This window comes from Gobio gobio, assembly GCF_949357685.1.
Source record: "Gobio gobio genome assembly, chromosome: 10".
In the NCBI taxonomy this organism is placed as follows: Eukaryota; Metazoa; Chordata; class Actinopteri; order Cypriniformes; family Gobionidae; genus Gobio; species Gobio gobio.
In genome coordinates, this window is record NC_137116.1 from 15,413,475 (window position 1) to 15,427,184 (window position 13,710).

A 13,710-nucleotide genomic window follows, 5' to 3' on the forward strand; every position below is an offset into this window, starting at 1 on the left:
CTACGTCCTTGACCTTTTGACGCTCATTCTCCATGTTTGACCAGCTCCTTCCTCTGTTTCCTGCTGACCAGAGCTTTGGGACTCCTCCATGCCCAAGGCCTGCCCTTCCTGCTTAAACAACATGACTATTGCCTGCTCAACCTCAGCGTTGGCATCCCTCGCTTCATCTCCATCTCCTGTTCGTAACCCATGGTGATTGACTGTAGAGGCAGGTGGAGCATGTTTCTTCTGAAGAGACTGGTATCAGACAGGCTTTGTGCAATCCCAGCCATTATCGGATGAACGAGTTGGCTTTTCCATCCATCCTGCTTACCGTAGATTCGGGATCAGCTTAAGCGGCCACATTATCCTCTGGTAAAGAGTGGTGTGGTAGCCCCAGGCCCTATATTTTCCCGCGAGCTGGCACTGTTGGATCCTCGACATGCCGTATGTCGCCCAAGCCTTCTGATGGTCGGGGAGATCTTCTCACCGCCAACAGTCACTTCTAGCTCCCTTCTTGAGAGAAAGGCCTCGGGACTTGGCAGGTTTGATCTTCATCCTTGCCCAGGACATTAGCTCATCCATTCTCTTGACGTACATGGGGCTGTTGGTAGAAGGCTGGTGATGTTGTCCATGACGCAGTCTGACTCCTCACACCACCTGCCTTGCCCCGATAAGGATACTGACCACCCCATGGCAATGCCCACCTCCAGCTGCTGCCATCCGGTTGTGAACTCCTGAAGGGAGAAGGCCATTCGCAGGTCCTTGAAATAATTTGAGACCAGACTCCTGATGCTGCCAGGCATGTGGAACAACTCAGTGGCGTAGTCGAGGAGCTGGTGGGGTACTGAACACGTGCATTCGCCACATCGAGCCACACAACGTGCAGGTCAGATCCTTCCCGCTTGGCCTGTTGAATCTGCTCCCAGATTACTGAACACAGCCTGGGAAGCTTCTGGCAGCTGGTGTCGACATGCCCATTCTCCAGTTGGTCATTCTTGCTAAGACGGAGAAGAAAATCTTGCAAGGCCAAGCTCCGGAATTGTCCAGATAATTTAGCAAATGTTTCTATTGATTCCCTTAATAACACATAGACTGATGCATCGCCTTCATCATCATCACCATCATCAGGGCCATTAAGTCTCTGCTTATTTACGATGCAAGGGTAAATAGAGAACTGGCTGAATAAGTAAAGCATTTTCTGTACGTAAGAAACACATCATATATATAAAGGGTTTGAGGAGCGGAGAAGAGTCTGGCATTTGTCTTAGCCTGTGTGTAGCGCTTCACTATAATGTGGGATTTTGGCCAAATGACAGAACAAAAACTTAAGCGAGCGATCACATAGCTACAGCTACAATAATCTCCATAAACTGTGCTGAGGAAAGCGTGATGTGATGACGGACTGCCTCAGACGGGAAGACACAACATTCACTGGACATCACGTAATAATATAACGACACAAGTACATGATCACATATACAGCCACAATATCACATGTGACATCACAGCTTTAATTATTGTTGTTTTTAAAAGTAGTGGTTTTGTTCATACGGGCGAGGGACCCAGAATTAGCTTTTTGTCACAATATGAGGTAAATCAGGCCCTAACCACCACCATCATCCTCATCATCATCACACCATCATCCTCATCCTGCTCATGCTACACCGGGCTCTGTCTGTTCCTGATGGTCTGTACCTGTGGAAGACGTGCATCAGCGGCACGGCTCCGGATCCAGACGGGCCGACCTCCTTCATGCGCTCCTCCCAGACTTCAGTGCGCTTCCACAGTCTGGAGGGGTCGCGGCTGACGTGGAGCTCCACCTGACGCAGATAAAGCACACGTGATTGGTCTGATAAGACGAGAACTGAGCTGAGCTGAATCATGAGCAGCTCAATCTGTCTCATAACTGATGAGGTTTGCATCATTAGCCGAGTTTCCATCCAAGGATTTATTTGTGAAAAAGGTTTAACGCATCAATGTTTAGTGATGTAGCTGATGGAAATTACAATTATTGATCTTTTTTTGCCAATGTCGACACAATCTATTTGTTTTTACAACCACTAGTATATTCTATGTTGACATTTTACACACATTTGGTGTGCGAAAGATGTGATATAATTTGCGATATACGTGATATTATGAATGGAAAGGACTTGAGGGCAGATTTTTTTAGTGATAGCAACGTTATTTAGGGATGATGTCATTACCCACACCAATTTATCAGTGAAATGCCAATTGGATGGAAACAGGCCATCTTTTTGTTTTGTTTTAACGAATTCACTTAGTCAAAAATAAAACCGTGGAAAAGTGTATGTAAACTGTTGATCCTGTTCTCCCTGTGGAGCAGTTTGAAGCGATCTGTGCGGGAGCAAACCTTCTCCTTGAGTCTGTCCAGCGTCCTCTGCCGCTCCCAGCGCTCCTCCTCCTGGCTCTGCTTCTCCTGTAATTTTTCCTCCAGACGAAGGGAATCCTGAGGACAGAAAGAGTAACGGGTAACTGCGCCAGGGCCCGCTGTATTGGGCAAGGAGCACAGATCTCAGCTCACCCGCTCCTGAAAGCGTTTGATGCCCTGGGCCGCCCGCCGCTGCCGCTCCTCTTGCTCCGCCCGCCGCTGCGCCTCCTCCTCCAGCAGACGAAGCTCCTCTTCCTCCTTCTTCTGCCGCACGTGAGCCTCCACCGTCAGTTTGACCTCCAGCTGTCGCCGCTGCTCTTCTTTGGCTCTTCTTCTCTGCAGGATGTGTTCTCTCAGGCGCTGCTCTTGCTCTTGCTCTTGCTCTTGTTTCCTGCGGCTCCTCCAGGCCTCCAGCCGCTCGGACGCCTCCCTGCGCTGCTCCTGCTTCAGCCGCTGCGCCTCGTGGTCCTGCGGCTCTTTCCTCTCTCCGTCTGCCTCCTGCTGCTCTCTCTGCAGCTCACGCTCACTCCGCTTGGCCTCTCTCCATCTGTGCACGGCCTGGAGGACCAACACACACAACGTTAACACTAGCCAGGCATAACCCCTGAGGTCAGTGTGTGTGTCAGTGATCGTCCCCTGAGGTCAGTGTGTGTGTCAGTGATCGTCCCCTGAGGTCAGTGTGTGTGTCAGTGATCGCCCCCTGAGGTCAGTGTGTGTGTGTCAGTGATCTCCCCCTGAGGTCAGTGTGTGTGTGTCAGTGATCGCCCCCTGAGGTCAGTGTGTGTGTCAGTGATCGTCCCCTGAGGTCAGTGTGTGTGTCAGTGATCGTCCCCTGAGGTCAGTGTGTGTGTCAGTGATCGCCCCCTGAGGTCAGTGTGTGTGTCAGTGATCGTCCCCTGAGGTCAGTGTGTGTGTGTCAGTGATCGCCCCCTGAGGTCAGTGTGTGTGTCAGTGATCTCCCCCTGAGGTCAGTGTGTGTGTGTCAGTGATCGCCCCCTGAGGTCAGTGTGTGTGTGTGTCAGTGATCTCCCCCTGAGGTCAGTGTGTGTGTCAGTGATCGTCCCCTGAGGTCAGTGTGTGTGTGTCAGTGATCGCCCCCTGAGGTCAGTGTGTGTGTGTCAGTGATCTCCCCCTGAGGTCAGTGTGTGTGTGTGTGTGTGTGTGTGTGTCAGTGATCTCCCCCTGAGGTCAGTGTGTGTGTGTGTGTGTGTGTGTGTGTGTGTGTGTCAGTGATCTCCCCCTGAGGTCAGTGTGTGTGTGTGTCAGTGATCGCCCCCTGAGGTCAGTGTGTGTGTGTGTCAGTGATCGCCCCCTGAGGTCAGTGTGTGTGTCAGTGATCGTCCCCTGAGGTCAGTGTGTGTGTCAGTGATCGTCCCCTGAGGTCAGTGTGTGTGTGTGTGTCAGTGATCTCCCCCTGAGGTCAGTGTGTGTGTGTCAGTGATCTCCCCCTGAGGTCAGTGTGTGTGTCAGTGATCGTCCCCTGAGGTCAGTGTGTGTGTCAGTGATCGTCCCCTGAGGTCAGTGTGTGTGTCAGTGATCTCCCCCTGAGGTCAGTGTGTGTGTCAGTGATCTCCCCCTGAGGTCAGTGTGTGTGTCAGTGATCTCCCCCTGAGGTCAGTGTGTGTGTCAGTGATCGTCCCCTGAGGTCAGTGTGTGTGTCAGTGATCTCCCCCTGAGGTCAGTGTGTGTGTCAGTGATCGTCCCCTGAGGTCAGTGTGTGTGTGTCAGTGATCGCCCCCTGAGGTCAGTGTGTGTGTCAGTGATCTCCCCCTGAGGTCAGTGTGTGTGTGTCAGTGATCTCCCCCTGAGGTCAGTGTGTGTGTGTCAGTGATCTCCCCCTGAGGTCAGTGTGTGTGTCAGTGATCGTCCCCTGAGGTCAGTGTGTGTGTCAGTGATCGCCCCCTGAGGTCAGTGTGTGTGTCAGTGATCGTCCCCTGAGGTCAGTGTGTGTGTCAGTGATCGCCCCCTGAGGTCAGTGTGTGTGTCAGTGATCTCCCCCTGAGGTCAGTGTGTGTGTCAGTGATCGTCCCCTGAGGTCAGTGTGTGTGTCAGTGATCTCCCCCTGAGGTCAGTGTGTGTGTCAGTGATCGTCCCCTGAGGTCAGTGTGTGTGTCAGTGATCTCCCCCTGAGGTCAGTGTGTGTGTGTCAGTGATCTCCCCCTGAGGTCAGTGTGTGTGTCTGTCAGTGATCGCCCCCTGAGGTCAGTGTGTGTGTCAGTGATCGTCCCCTGAGGTCAGTGTGTGTGTGTCAGTGATCGTCCCCTGAGGTCAGTGTGTGTGTCAGTGATCTCCCCCTGAGGTCAGTGTGTGTGTGTCAGTGATCGCCCCCTGAGGTCAGTGTGTGTGTGTCAGTGATCGCCCCCTGAGGTCAGTGTGTGTGTCAGTGATCGCCCCCTGAGGTCAGTGTGTGTGTCAGTGATCGTCCCCTGAGGTCAGTGTGTGTGTGTCAGTGATCGTCCCCTGAGGTCAGTGTGTGTGTGTCAGTGATCGCCCCCTGAGGTCAGTGTGTGTGTGTCAGTGATCGCCCCCTGAGGTCAGTGTGTGTGTGTGTCAGTGATCGCCCCCTGAGGTCAGTGTGTGTGTCAGTGATCTCCCCCTGAGGTCAGTGTGTGTGTCAGTGATCGTCCCCTGAGGTCAGTGTGTGTGTCAGTGATCTCCCCCTGAGGTCAGTGTGTGTGTGTCAGTGATCTCCCCCTGAGGTCAGTGTGTGTGTGTCAGTGATCGCCCCCTGAGGTCAGTGTGTGTGTCAGTGATCGTCCCCTGAGGTCAGTGTGTGTGTCAGTGATCGCCCCCTGAGGTCAGTGTGTGTGTCAGTGATCGCCCCCTGAGGTCAGTGTGTGTGTGTCAGTGATCGCCCCCTGAGGTCAGTGTGTGTGTGTCAGTGATCGCCCCCTGAGGTCAGTGTGTGTGTCAGTGATCGCCCCCTGAGGTCAGTGTGTGTGTGTCAGTGATCGCCCCCTGAGGTCAGTGTGTGTGTGTCAGTAATCTCCCCCTGAGGTCAGTGTGTGTGTCAGTGATCGCCCCCTGAGGTCAGTGTGTGTGTGTGTCAGTGATCGCCCCCTGAGGTCAGTGTGTGTGTCAGTGATCGCCCCCTGAGGTCAGTGTGTGTGTGTCAGTGATCGCCCCCTGAGGTCAGTGTGTGTGTCAGTGATCTCCCCCTGAGGTCAGTGTGTGTGTCAGTGATCGCCCCCTGAGGTCAGTGTGTGTGTCAGTGATCTCCCCCTGAGGTCAGTGTGTGTGTCAGTGATCTCCCCCTGAGGTCAGTGTGTGTGTCAGTGATCGCCCCCTGAGGTCAGTGTGTGTGTCAGTGATCTCCCCCTGAGGTCAGTGTGTGTGTCAGTGATCGCCCCCTGAGGTCAGTGTGTGTGTGTCAGTGATCGCCCCCTGAGGTCAGTGTGTGTGTGTCAGTGATCGTCCCCTGAGGTCAGTGTGTGTGTGTCAGTGATCTCCCCCTGAGGTCAGTGTGTGTGTGTCAGTGATCGCCCCCTGAGGTCAGTGTGTGTGTGTGTCAGTGATCGCCCCCTGAGGTCAGTGTGTGTGTGTGTCAGTGATCGCCCCCTGAGGTCAGTGTGTGTGTGTGTGTGTCAGTGATCGCCCCCTGAGGTCAGTGTGTGTGTGTGTCAGTGATCGCCCCCTGAGGTCAGTGTGTGTGTGTGTCAGTGATCGCCCCCTGAGGTCAGTGTGTGTGTGTGTCAGTGATCGCCCCCTGAGGTCAGTGTGTGTGTGTGTCAGTGATCGCCCCCTGAGGTCAGTGTGTGTGTCAGTGATCTCCCCCTGAGGTCAGTGTGTGTGTCAGTGATCTCCCCCTGAGGTCAGTGTGTGTGTCAGTGATCGTCCCCTGAGGTCAGTGTGTGTGTGTCAGTGATCGTCCCCTGAGGTCAGTGTGTGTGTCAGTGATCTCCCCCTGAGGTCAGTGTGTGTGTGTCAGTGATCGTCCCCTGAGGTCAGTGTGTGTGTCAGTGATCTCCCCCTGAGGTCAGTGTGTGTGTCAGTGATCTCCCCCTGAGGTCAGTGTGTGTGTCAGTGATCGTCCCCTGAGGTCAGTGTGTGTGTCAGTGATCTCCCCCTGAGGTCAGTGTGTGTGTCAGTGATCGTCCCCTGAGGTCAGTGTGTGTGTGTCAGTGATCGTCCCCTGAGGTCAGTGTGTGTGTCAGTGATCGCCCCCTGAGGTCAGTGTGTGTGTGTCAGTGATCGCCCCCTGAGGTCAGTGTGTGTGTCAGTGATCTCCCCCTGAGGTCAGTGTGTGTGTCAGTGATCTCCCCCTGAGGTCAGTGTGTGTGTCAGTGATCTCCCCCTGAGGTCAGTGTGTGTGTCAGTGATCTCCCCCTGAGGTCAGTGTGTGTGTCAGTGATCTCCCCCTGAGGTCAGTGTGTGTGTCAGTGATCGTCCCCTGAGGTCAGTGTGTGTGTGTCAGTGATCGTCCCCTGAGGTCAGTGTGTGTGTCAGTGATCTCCCCCTGAGGTCAGTGTGTGTGTCAGTGATCTCCCCCTGAGGTCAGTGTGTGTGTCAGTGATCGTCCCCTGAGGTCAGTGTGTGTGTGTCAGTGATCGTCCCCTGAGGTCAGTGTGTGTGTCAGTGATCGCCCCCTGAGGTCAGTGTGTGTGTGTGTCAGTGATCGCCCCCTGAGGTCAGTGTGTGTGTCAGTGATCTCCCCCTGAGGTCAGTGTGTGTGTCAGTGATCGCCCCCTGAGGTCAGTGTGTGTGTGTCAGTGATCGCCCCCTGAGGTCAGTGTGTGTGTGTCAGTGATCGCCCCCTGAGGTCAGTGTGTGTGTCAGTGATCTCCCCCTGAGGTCAGTGTGTGTGTCAGTGATCGCCCCCTGAGGTCAGTGTGTGTGTCAGTGATCTCCCCCTGAGGTCAGTGTGTGTGTCAGTGATCTCCCCCTGAGGTCAGTGTGTGTGTGTGTCAGTGATCTCCCCCTGAGGTCAGTGTGTGTGTGTGTCAGTGATCTCCCCCTGAGGTCAGTGTGTGTGTGTCAGTGATCGCCCCCTGAGGTCAGTGTGTGTGTCAGTGATCTCCCCCTGAGGTCAGTGTGTGTGTCAGTGATCTCCCCCTGAGGTCAGTGTGTGTGTGTGTCAGTGATCGCCCCCTGAGGTCAGTGTGTGTGTGTGTCAGTGATCGCCCCCTGAGGTCAGTGTGTGTGTGTCAGTGATCGCCCCCTGAGGTCAGTGTGTGTGTGTCAGTGATCGTCCCCTGAGGTCAGTGTGTGTGTGTCAGTGATCGTCCCCTGAGGTCAGTGTGTGTGTGTCAGTGATCGTCCCCTGAGGTCAGTGTGTGTGTCAGTGATCTCCCCCTGAGGTCAGTGTGTGTGTCAGTGATCTCCCCCTGAGGTCAGTGTGTGTGTGTGTCAGTGATCTCCCCCTGAGGTCAGTGTGTGTGTGTGTCAGTGATCTCCCCCTGAGGTCAGTGTGTGTGTGTCAGTGATCGCCCCCTGAGGTCAGTGTGTGTGTCAGTGATCTCCCCCTGAGGTCAGTGTGTGTGTCAGTGATCTCCCCCTGAGGTCAGTGTGTGTGTGTGTCAGTGATCGCCCCCTGAGGTCAGTGTGTGTGTGTGTCAGTGATCGCCCCCTGAGGTCAGTGTGTGTGTGTCAGTGATCGCCCCCTGAGGTCAGTGTGTGTGTGTCAGTGATCGTCCCCTGAGGTCAGTGTGTGTGTGTCAGTGATCGTCCCCTGAGGTCAGTGTGTGTGTCAGTGATCGTCCCCTGAGGTCAGTGTGTGTGTGTCAGTGATCGCCCCCTGAGGTCAGTGTGTGTGTGTCAGTGATCGCCCCCTGAGGTCAGTGTGTGTGTCAGTGATCTCCCCCTGAGGTCAGTGTGTGTGTGTGTCAGTGATCGCCCCCTGAGGTCAGTGTGTGTGTGTGTCAGTGATCGCCCCCTGAGGTCAGTGTGTGTGTGTGTCAGTGATCGCCCCCTGAGGTCAGTGTGTGTGTGTGTCAGTGATCGCCCCCTGAGGTCAGTGTGTGTGTGTGTCAGTGATCGCCCCCTGAGGTCAGTGTGTGTGTGTGTCAGTGATCGCCCCCTGAGGTCAGTGTGTGTGTGTGTCAGTGATCGCCCCCTGAGGTCAGTGTGTGTGTGTGTCAGTGATCGCCCCCTGAGGTCAGTGTGTGTGTGTGTCAGTGATCGCCCCCTGAGGTCAGTGTGTGTGTGTGTCAGTGATCGCCCCCTGAGGTCAGTGTGTGTGTGTCAGTGATCTCCCCCTGAGGTCAGTGTGTGTGTGTGTGTGTGTGTGTGTGTGTGTGTGTGTGTGTGTGTGTGTGTGTCGCACCTCCCTCTTCTTCTCCTGCAGGCGCTGCAGCTCCAGGAACCAGTGCTCGTGCAGCTCCAGCTCTTCCTCAGTCCTGCCGGGTAAATAAAGCCGCGCCTCGCGTCTGAACGAGGGCTTCCCGCTGTGCTTCCTCCACACTCTGAGGAAGCTCTGGTGGTCAAACTGGTCCCAGTCGCCCCACTGGCCGCCCGTGCGCTGGAGGAAGATCTCGAGCGCCTTCACCTCCGCTGGAAGATTCCCGCCGCTCCGCCGGTCTGAGCGAGCGCTGGGGAGACGGACGTCTGCTCTCACAGGCAGACTCCAGGCCTCCATCTTCCTCTCCAGGGCACAGATCTCCTGCCAGAAGATCCTCTCGTCTTTCAGCAGCTGCTCGAAACTGCAGAGGTGTGTGTGTGTGTGTGTGTGTGTGTGTGTGTGTGTGTGTGTGTGTGTGTGTGTGTGTGTGTGTGTGTGTGTGAGAGAGAAGGGGTTTGGTTTCCTTGCCACTGTTGCCTCTGGCTTGGCGTGCTCAGTTGGAGACACTAAATTATCAACTAAATATCCAAATAAATCTAAATATTAGGGCTGGGCAAATTAACGCGTTAACGCGGGCGATTAATTTTTTCAGCTTAACGCATTCAAAATATTTAACGCAAATAACACAGCGTCCGTTTTTATATCCATTTTTGCTTAGCGTTACATGATCATCACGCTCTTATTCATGTAAATGCTTCCAAGTGCGACAAGACACAAGAGAACGCGCTGTATGTCCTGTGTGTGTGTGTGTGTGTGTGTGTGTGTGTGTGTGTCAGTGTCCTGTCTGTGTGGATGCGTCTCATGTCAGCTAATCAAGGGACACTCTCACACACACACACACACACTCGACGCACAGACAGACTCGCGTCAGTCTGTGTTCACTTAAATTAAAAGTTGTTTTTTTAAAGCGTAATAAATGCTGAAATTGGGAGCTTTCAGTGATACTGTAATGTGACATCATTAATGTTTAATAGACACTTTAGTATCAGTGATACTGGCCTTCAGTCATAAAAACATGACAATACAACACATATTTAAAATATGCTGTCTTTAAATTGTTTATACATTTATTTGGAGAGTAACTGAAATTATTACACTATTAAAATCGCGATTAATTACAGAAAAAAATGTGATTAATTAGTAAATTTTTTTTAATTGATGCCCAGCACTAATAATTATAAAACTAAATTAACATATAAACTAAATGACTGATGTAAAGCCCACACTGAGCTGATGACATCACGTCTTCTCCAGAGCGGCGGAATCAAATTATGCTGCATTATTTTCCTGTTTAACTCTGTAAAGCTGCTCTGAAACTATCTGCATTGTTAAAAGCGCTATATAAATAAAGTTGACTTGACTTGAGAGAAGGAATCTACACACACACACACACACACACAGAAGCTCGTCTCGTACCTTTGATGCTGTGTGTCTTTGAACACGCTGATGGACTGCTCAATGTCTGTCATGGTGTCTCTTAGCTTGTCAAGCACTGGAAGTCAAGAGGAACACACACACACACACACACACGCACACACACACACACACACACACACACACACACACACGCGTCACACACAGCAGGTGTGAGGGAAAGCGTCTGAAGGTGGAGTCTCACCCTCTGGAGACGGCCGGACGTCCATGAGCTGCTGCTGGAACCTGAACACGCCGTTCCTGAGCTTCTGCAGCTGCTGCTGGACGGACAACACTGACAGAACAGAGGAAATCAAGACATATTAAAACATCATTAACAGATTCATAATCAATCATAAATATGACGACTCTGTGTCATCATAATTCACCTTTTCATCTAATAAATAGGAATTAATAAGTCATAATTTTACAACTCATAATCATTTTTAATATGTCATCATTTCAACTTTTCATGTCATTATTATGCTTGGTATGTCATAATTTCAACTTTTCATCTAATAAATATGAATTAGTAAGTCATAATTTTAACTTCACAACTATAATTATGTTTAATATGTCATCATTTCAACTTTTCATGTCATTATTATGCTTGGTATGTCATAATTTCAACTTTTCATCTAATAAATATGAATTAGTAAGTCATAATTTTAACTTCACAACTATAATTATGTTTAATATGTCATCATTTCAACTTTTCATGTCATTATTATGCTTGGTATGTCATAATTTCAACTTTTCATCTAATAAATATGAATTAGTAAGTCATAATTTTAACTTCACAACTATAATTATGTTTAATATGTCATCATTTCAACTTTTCATGTCATTATTATGCTTGGTATGTCATAATTTCAACTTTTCATCTAATAAATATGAATTAGTAAGTCATAATTTTAACTTCACAACTATAATTATGTTTAATATGTCATCATTTCAACTTTTCATGTCATTATTATGCTTGGTATGTCATAATTTCAACTTTTCATCTAATAAATATGAATTAGTAAGTCATAATTTTAACTTCACAACTATAATTATGTTTAATATGTCATCATTTCAACTTTTCATGTCATTATTATGCTTGGTATGTCATAATTTCAACTTTTCATCTAATAAATATGAATTAGTAAGTCATAATTTCGACTGCACAACTATAATTATGTTTAATATGTCATCATTTCAACTTTCCATGCCATTATTATGCTTGGTATGTCATAATTTCAACTTTTCATCTAATAAATATGAATTAGTAAGTCATAATTTTAACTTCACAACTATAATTATGTTTAATATGTCATCATTTCAACTTTTCATGCCATTATTATGCTTGGTATGTCAGAATTTCAACTTTTCATCTAATAAATATGAATTAGTAAGTCATAATTTTAACTTCACAACTATAATTATGTTTAATATGTCATAATTTCAACTTTTCATGTCATTATTATGCTTGGTATGTCATAATTTCAACTTTTCATCTAATAAATATGAATTAATAAGTCATAATTTTAACTTCACAACTATAATTATGTTTAATATGTCATCATTTCAACTTTTCATGCCATTATTATGCTTGGTATGTCATAATTTCAACTTTTCATCTAATAAATATGAATTAGTAAGTCATAATTTTAACTTCACAACTATAATTATGTTTAATATGTCATCATTTCAACTTTTCATGTCATTATTATGCTTGGTATGTCATAATTTCAACTTTTCATCTAATAAATATGAATTAGTAAGTCATAATTTTAACTTCACAACTATAATTATGTTTAATATGTCATCATTTCAACTTTTCATGTCATTATTATGCTTGGTATGTCATAATTTCAACTTTTCATCTAATAAATATGAATTAGTAAGTCATAATTTTAACTTCACAACTATAATTATGTTTAATATGTCATCATTTCAACTTTCCATGCCATTATTATGCTTGGTATGTCATAATTTCAACTTTTCATCTAATAAATATGAATTAGTAAGTCATAATTTTAACTTCACAACTATAATTATGTTTAATATGTCATCATTTCAACTTTTCATGTCATTATTATGCTTGGTATGTCATAATTTCAACTTTTCATCTAATAAATATGAATTAGTAAGTCATAATTTTAACTTCACAACTATAATTATGTTTAATATGTCATCATTTCAACTTTTCATGTCATTATTATGCTTGGTATGTCATAATTTCAACTTTTCATCTAATAAATATGAATTAGTAAGTCATAATTTCGACTGCACAACTATAATTATGTTTAATATGTCATCATTTCAACTTTTCATGTCATTATTATGCTTGGTATGTCATAATTTCAACTTTTCATCTAATAAATATGAATTAGTAAGTCATAATTTTAACTTCACAACTATAATTATGTTTAATATGTCATCATTTCAACTTTTCATGTCATTATTATGCTTGGTATGTCATAATTTCAACTTTTCATCTAATAAATATGAATTAGTAAGTCATAATTTTAACTTCACAACTATAATTATGTTTAATATGTCATCATTTCAACTTTTCATGTCATTATTATGCTTGGTATGTCATAATTTCAACTTTTCATCTAATAAATATGAATTAGTAAGTCATAATTTTAACTTCACAACTATAATTATGTTTAATATGTCATCATTTCAACTTTTCATGTCATTATTATGCTTGGTATGTCAGAATTTCAACTTTTCATCTAATAAATATGAATTAGTAAGTCATAATTTCGACTGCACAACTATAATTATGTTTAATATGTCATCATTTCAACTTTTCATGCCATTATTATGCTTGGTATGTCATTATTTCAACTTTTGAGGTAATTATTAATCTTAGTATGTCATAATTTCGCCCTTTTAGTGTCATTTTTATGCTTATGTCATAATTTTGACTTTTTATGTAATTTACTCTAGCGTATATTTGTTTATTGTGGCAGAAATGGGCTGACTGTAAATAAAGTCGTTAGTGAGGCGGGAAGCCTCGGGTCACGTGTGTGTGTGTGTGTGTGTGTGTGTGTGTGTGAGACGGGGATTTACTGTCAGTGCGCATGCGCAGATTCATCTGATCGCTGAGCTCGTGAATCTCGCCGAAAGTCTCTCTGAGGTCCTGCCGTCTGATCGCCTCGCGCTCCTCTTTACACCGCCTGTGTGTGTGAGAGTGTGTGTGTGTGTGTGTGTGTGTGTGAAGAGAATTATAATAAACCACAGGCACACGAGAGTCTCTGATTAACTGTATAAACATGAATTAACTCACAATCTTCGGAGACTTTCCGCCTCCCGTAGAAAGTCCGAGGCAGACATTCGGTCAAACGCGATCGAACCGAGAGAGGATCAATGTGAGCGGCCGAATGCTATAATCAATAAGCACAAGCTCCACATATAATCATAATCATAGAGATATCGCGCTCAAATCCTGTCAGTCATCAGTGAATGAACGGCTGTGTTTGAACTGTTGCCATGGCAACGACTCTTTACCCCGTCTGCCCCAACGGCCTTAAAGGGACAGGCCACCAAAAAATGAAAATTCTGTTCTCATTTACTCGCCCTCGTGTTGTTCTTTAATGGATTGAGCCTCCAGGGCTCGTTTGCCACGTATATTATATATTAGAGATAA

General features: G+C 47.1%; 1 protein-coding gene across 1 annotated transcript; it reads right to left on the reverse strand.

The window, feature by feature from the left end:
- Window positions 1-13,158, reverse strand: ccdc112 (coiled-coil domain containing 112; the record flags this gene model as incomplete). The annotated part of the gene is made up of 9 exons (XM_079826297.1): window positions 1-237; window positions 578-1,160; window positions 1,678-1,802; window positions 2,357-2,452; window positions 2,528-2,932; window positions 8,637-9,012; window positions 10,068-10,143; window positions 10,270-10,359; window positions 13,134-13,158. The coding sequence occupies 9 exons, from the start codon at window positions 13,156-13,158 to the stop codon at window positions 1-3; spliced, it is 2,013 nt and encodes a 670-aa protein (XP_079682423.1).
- Between the last annotated feature and the right edge of the window lie 552 nt (window positions 13,159-13,710).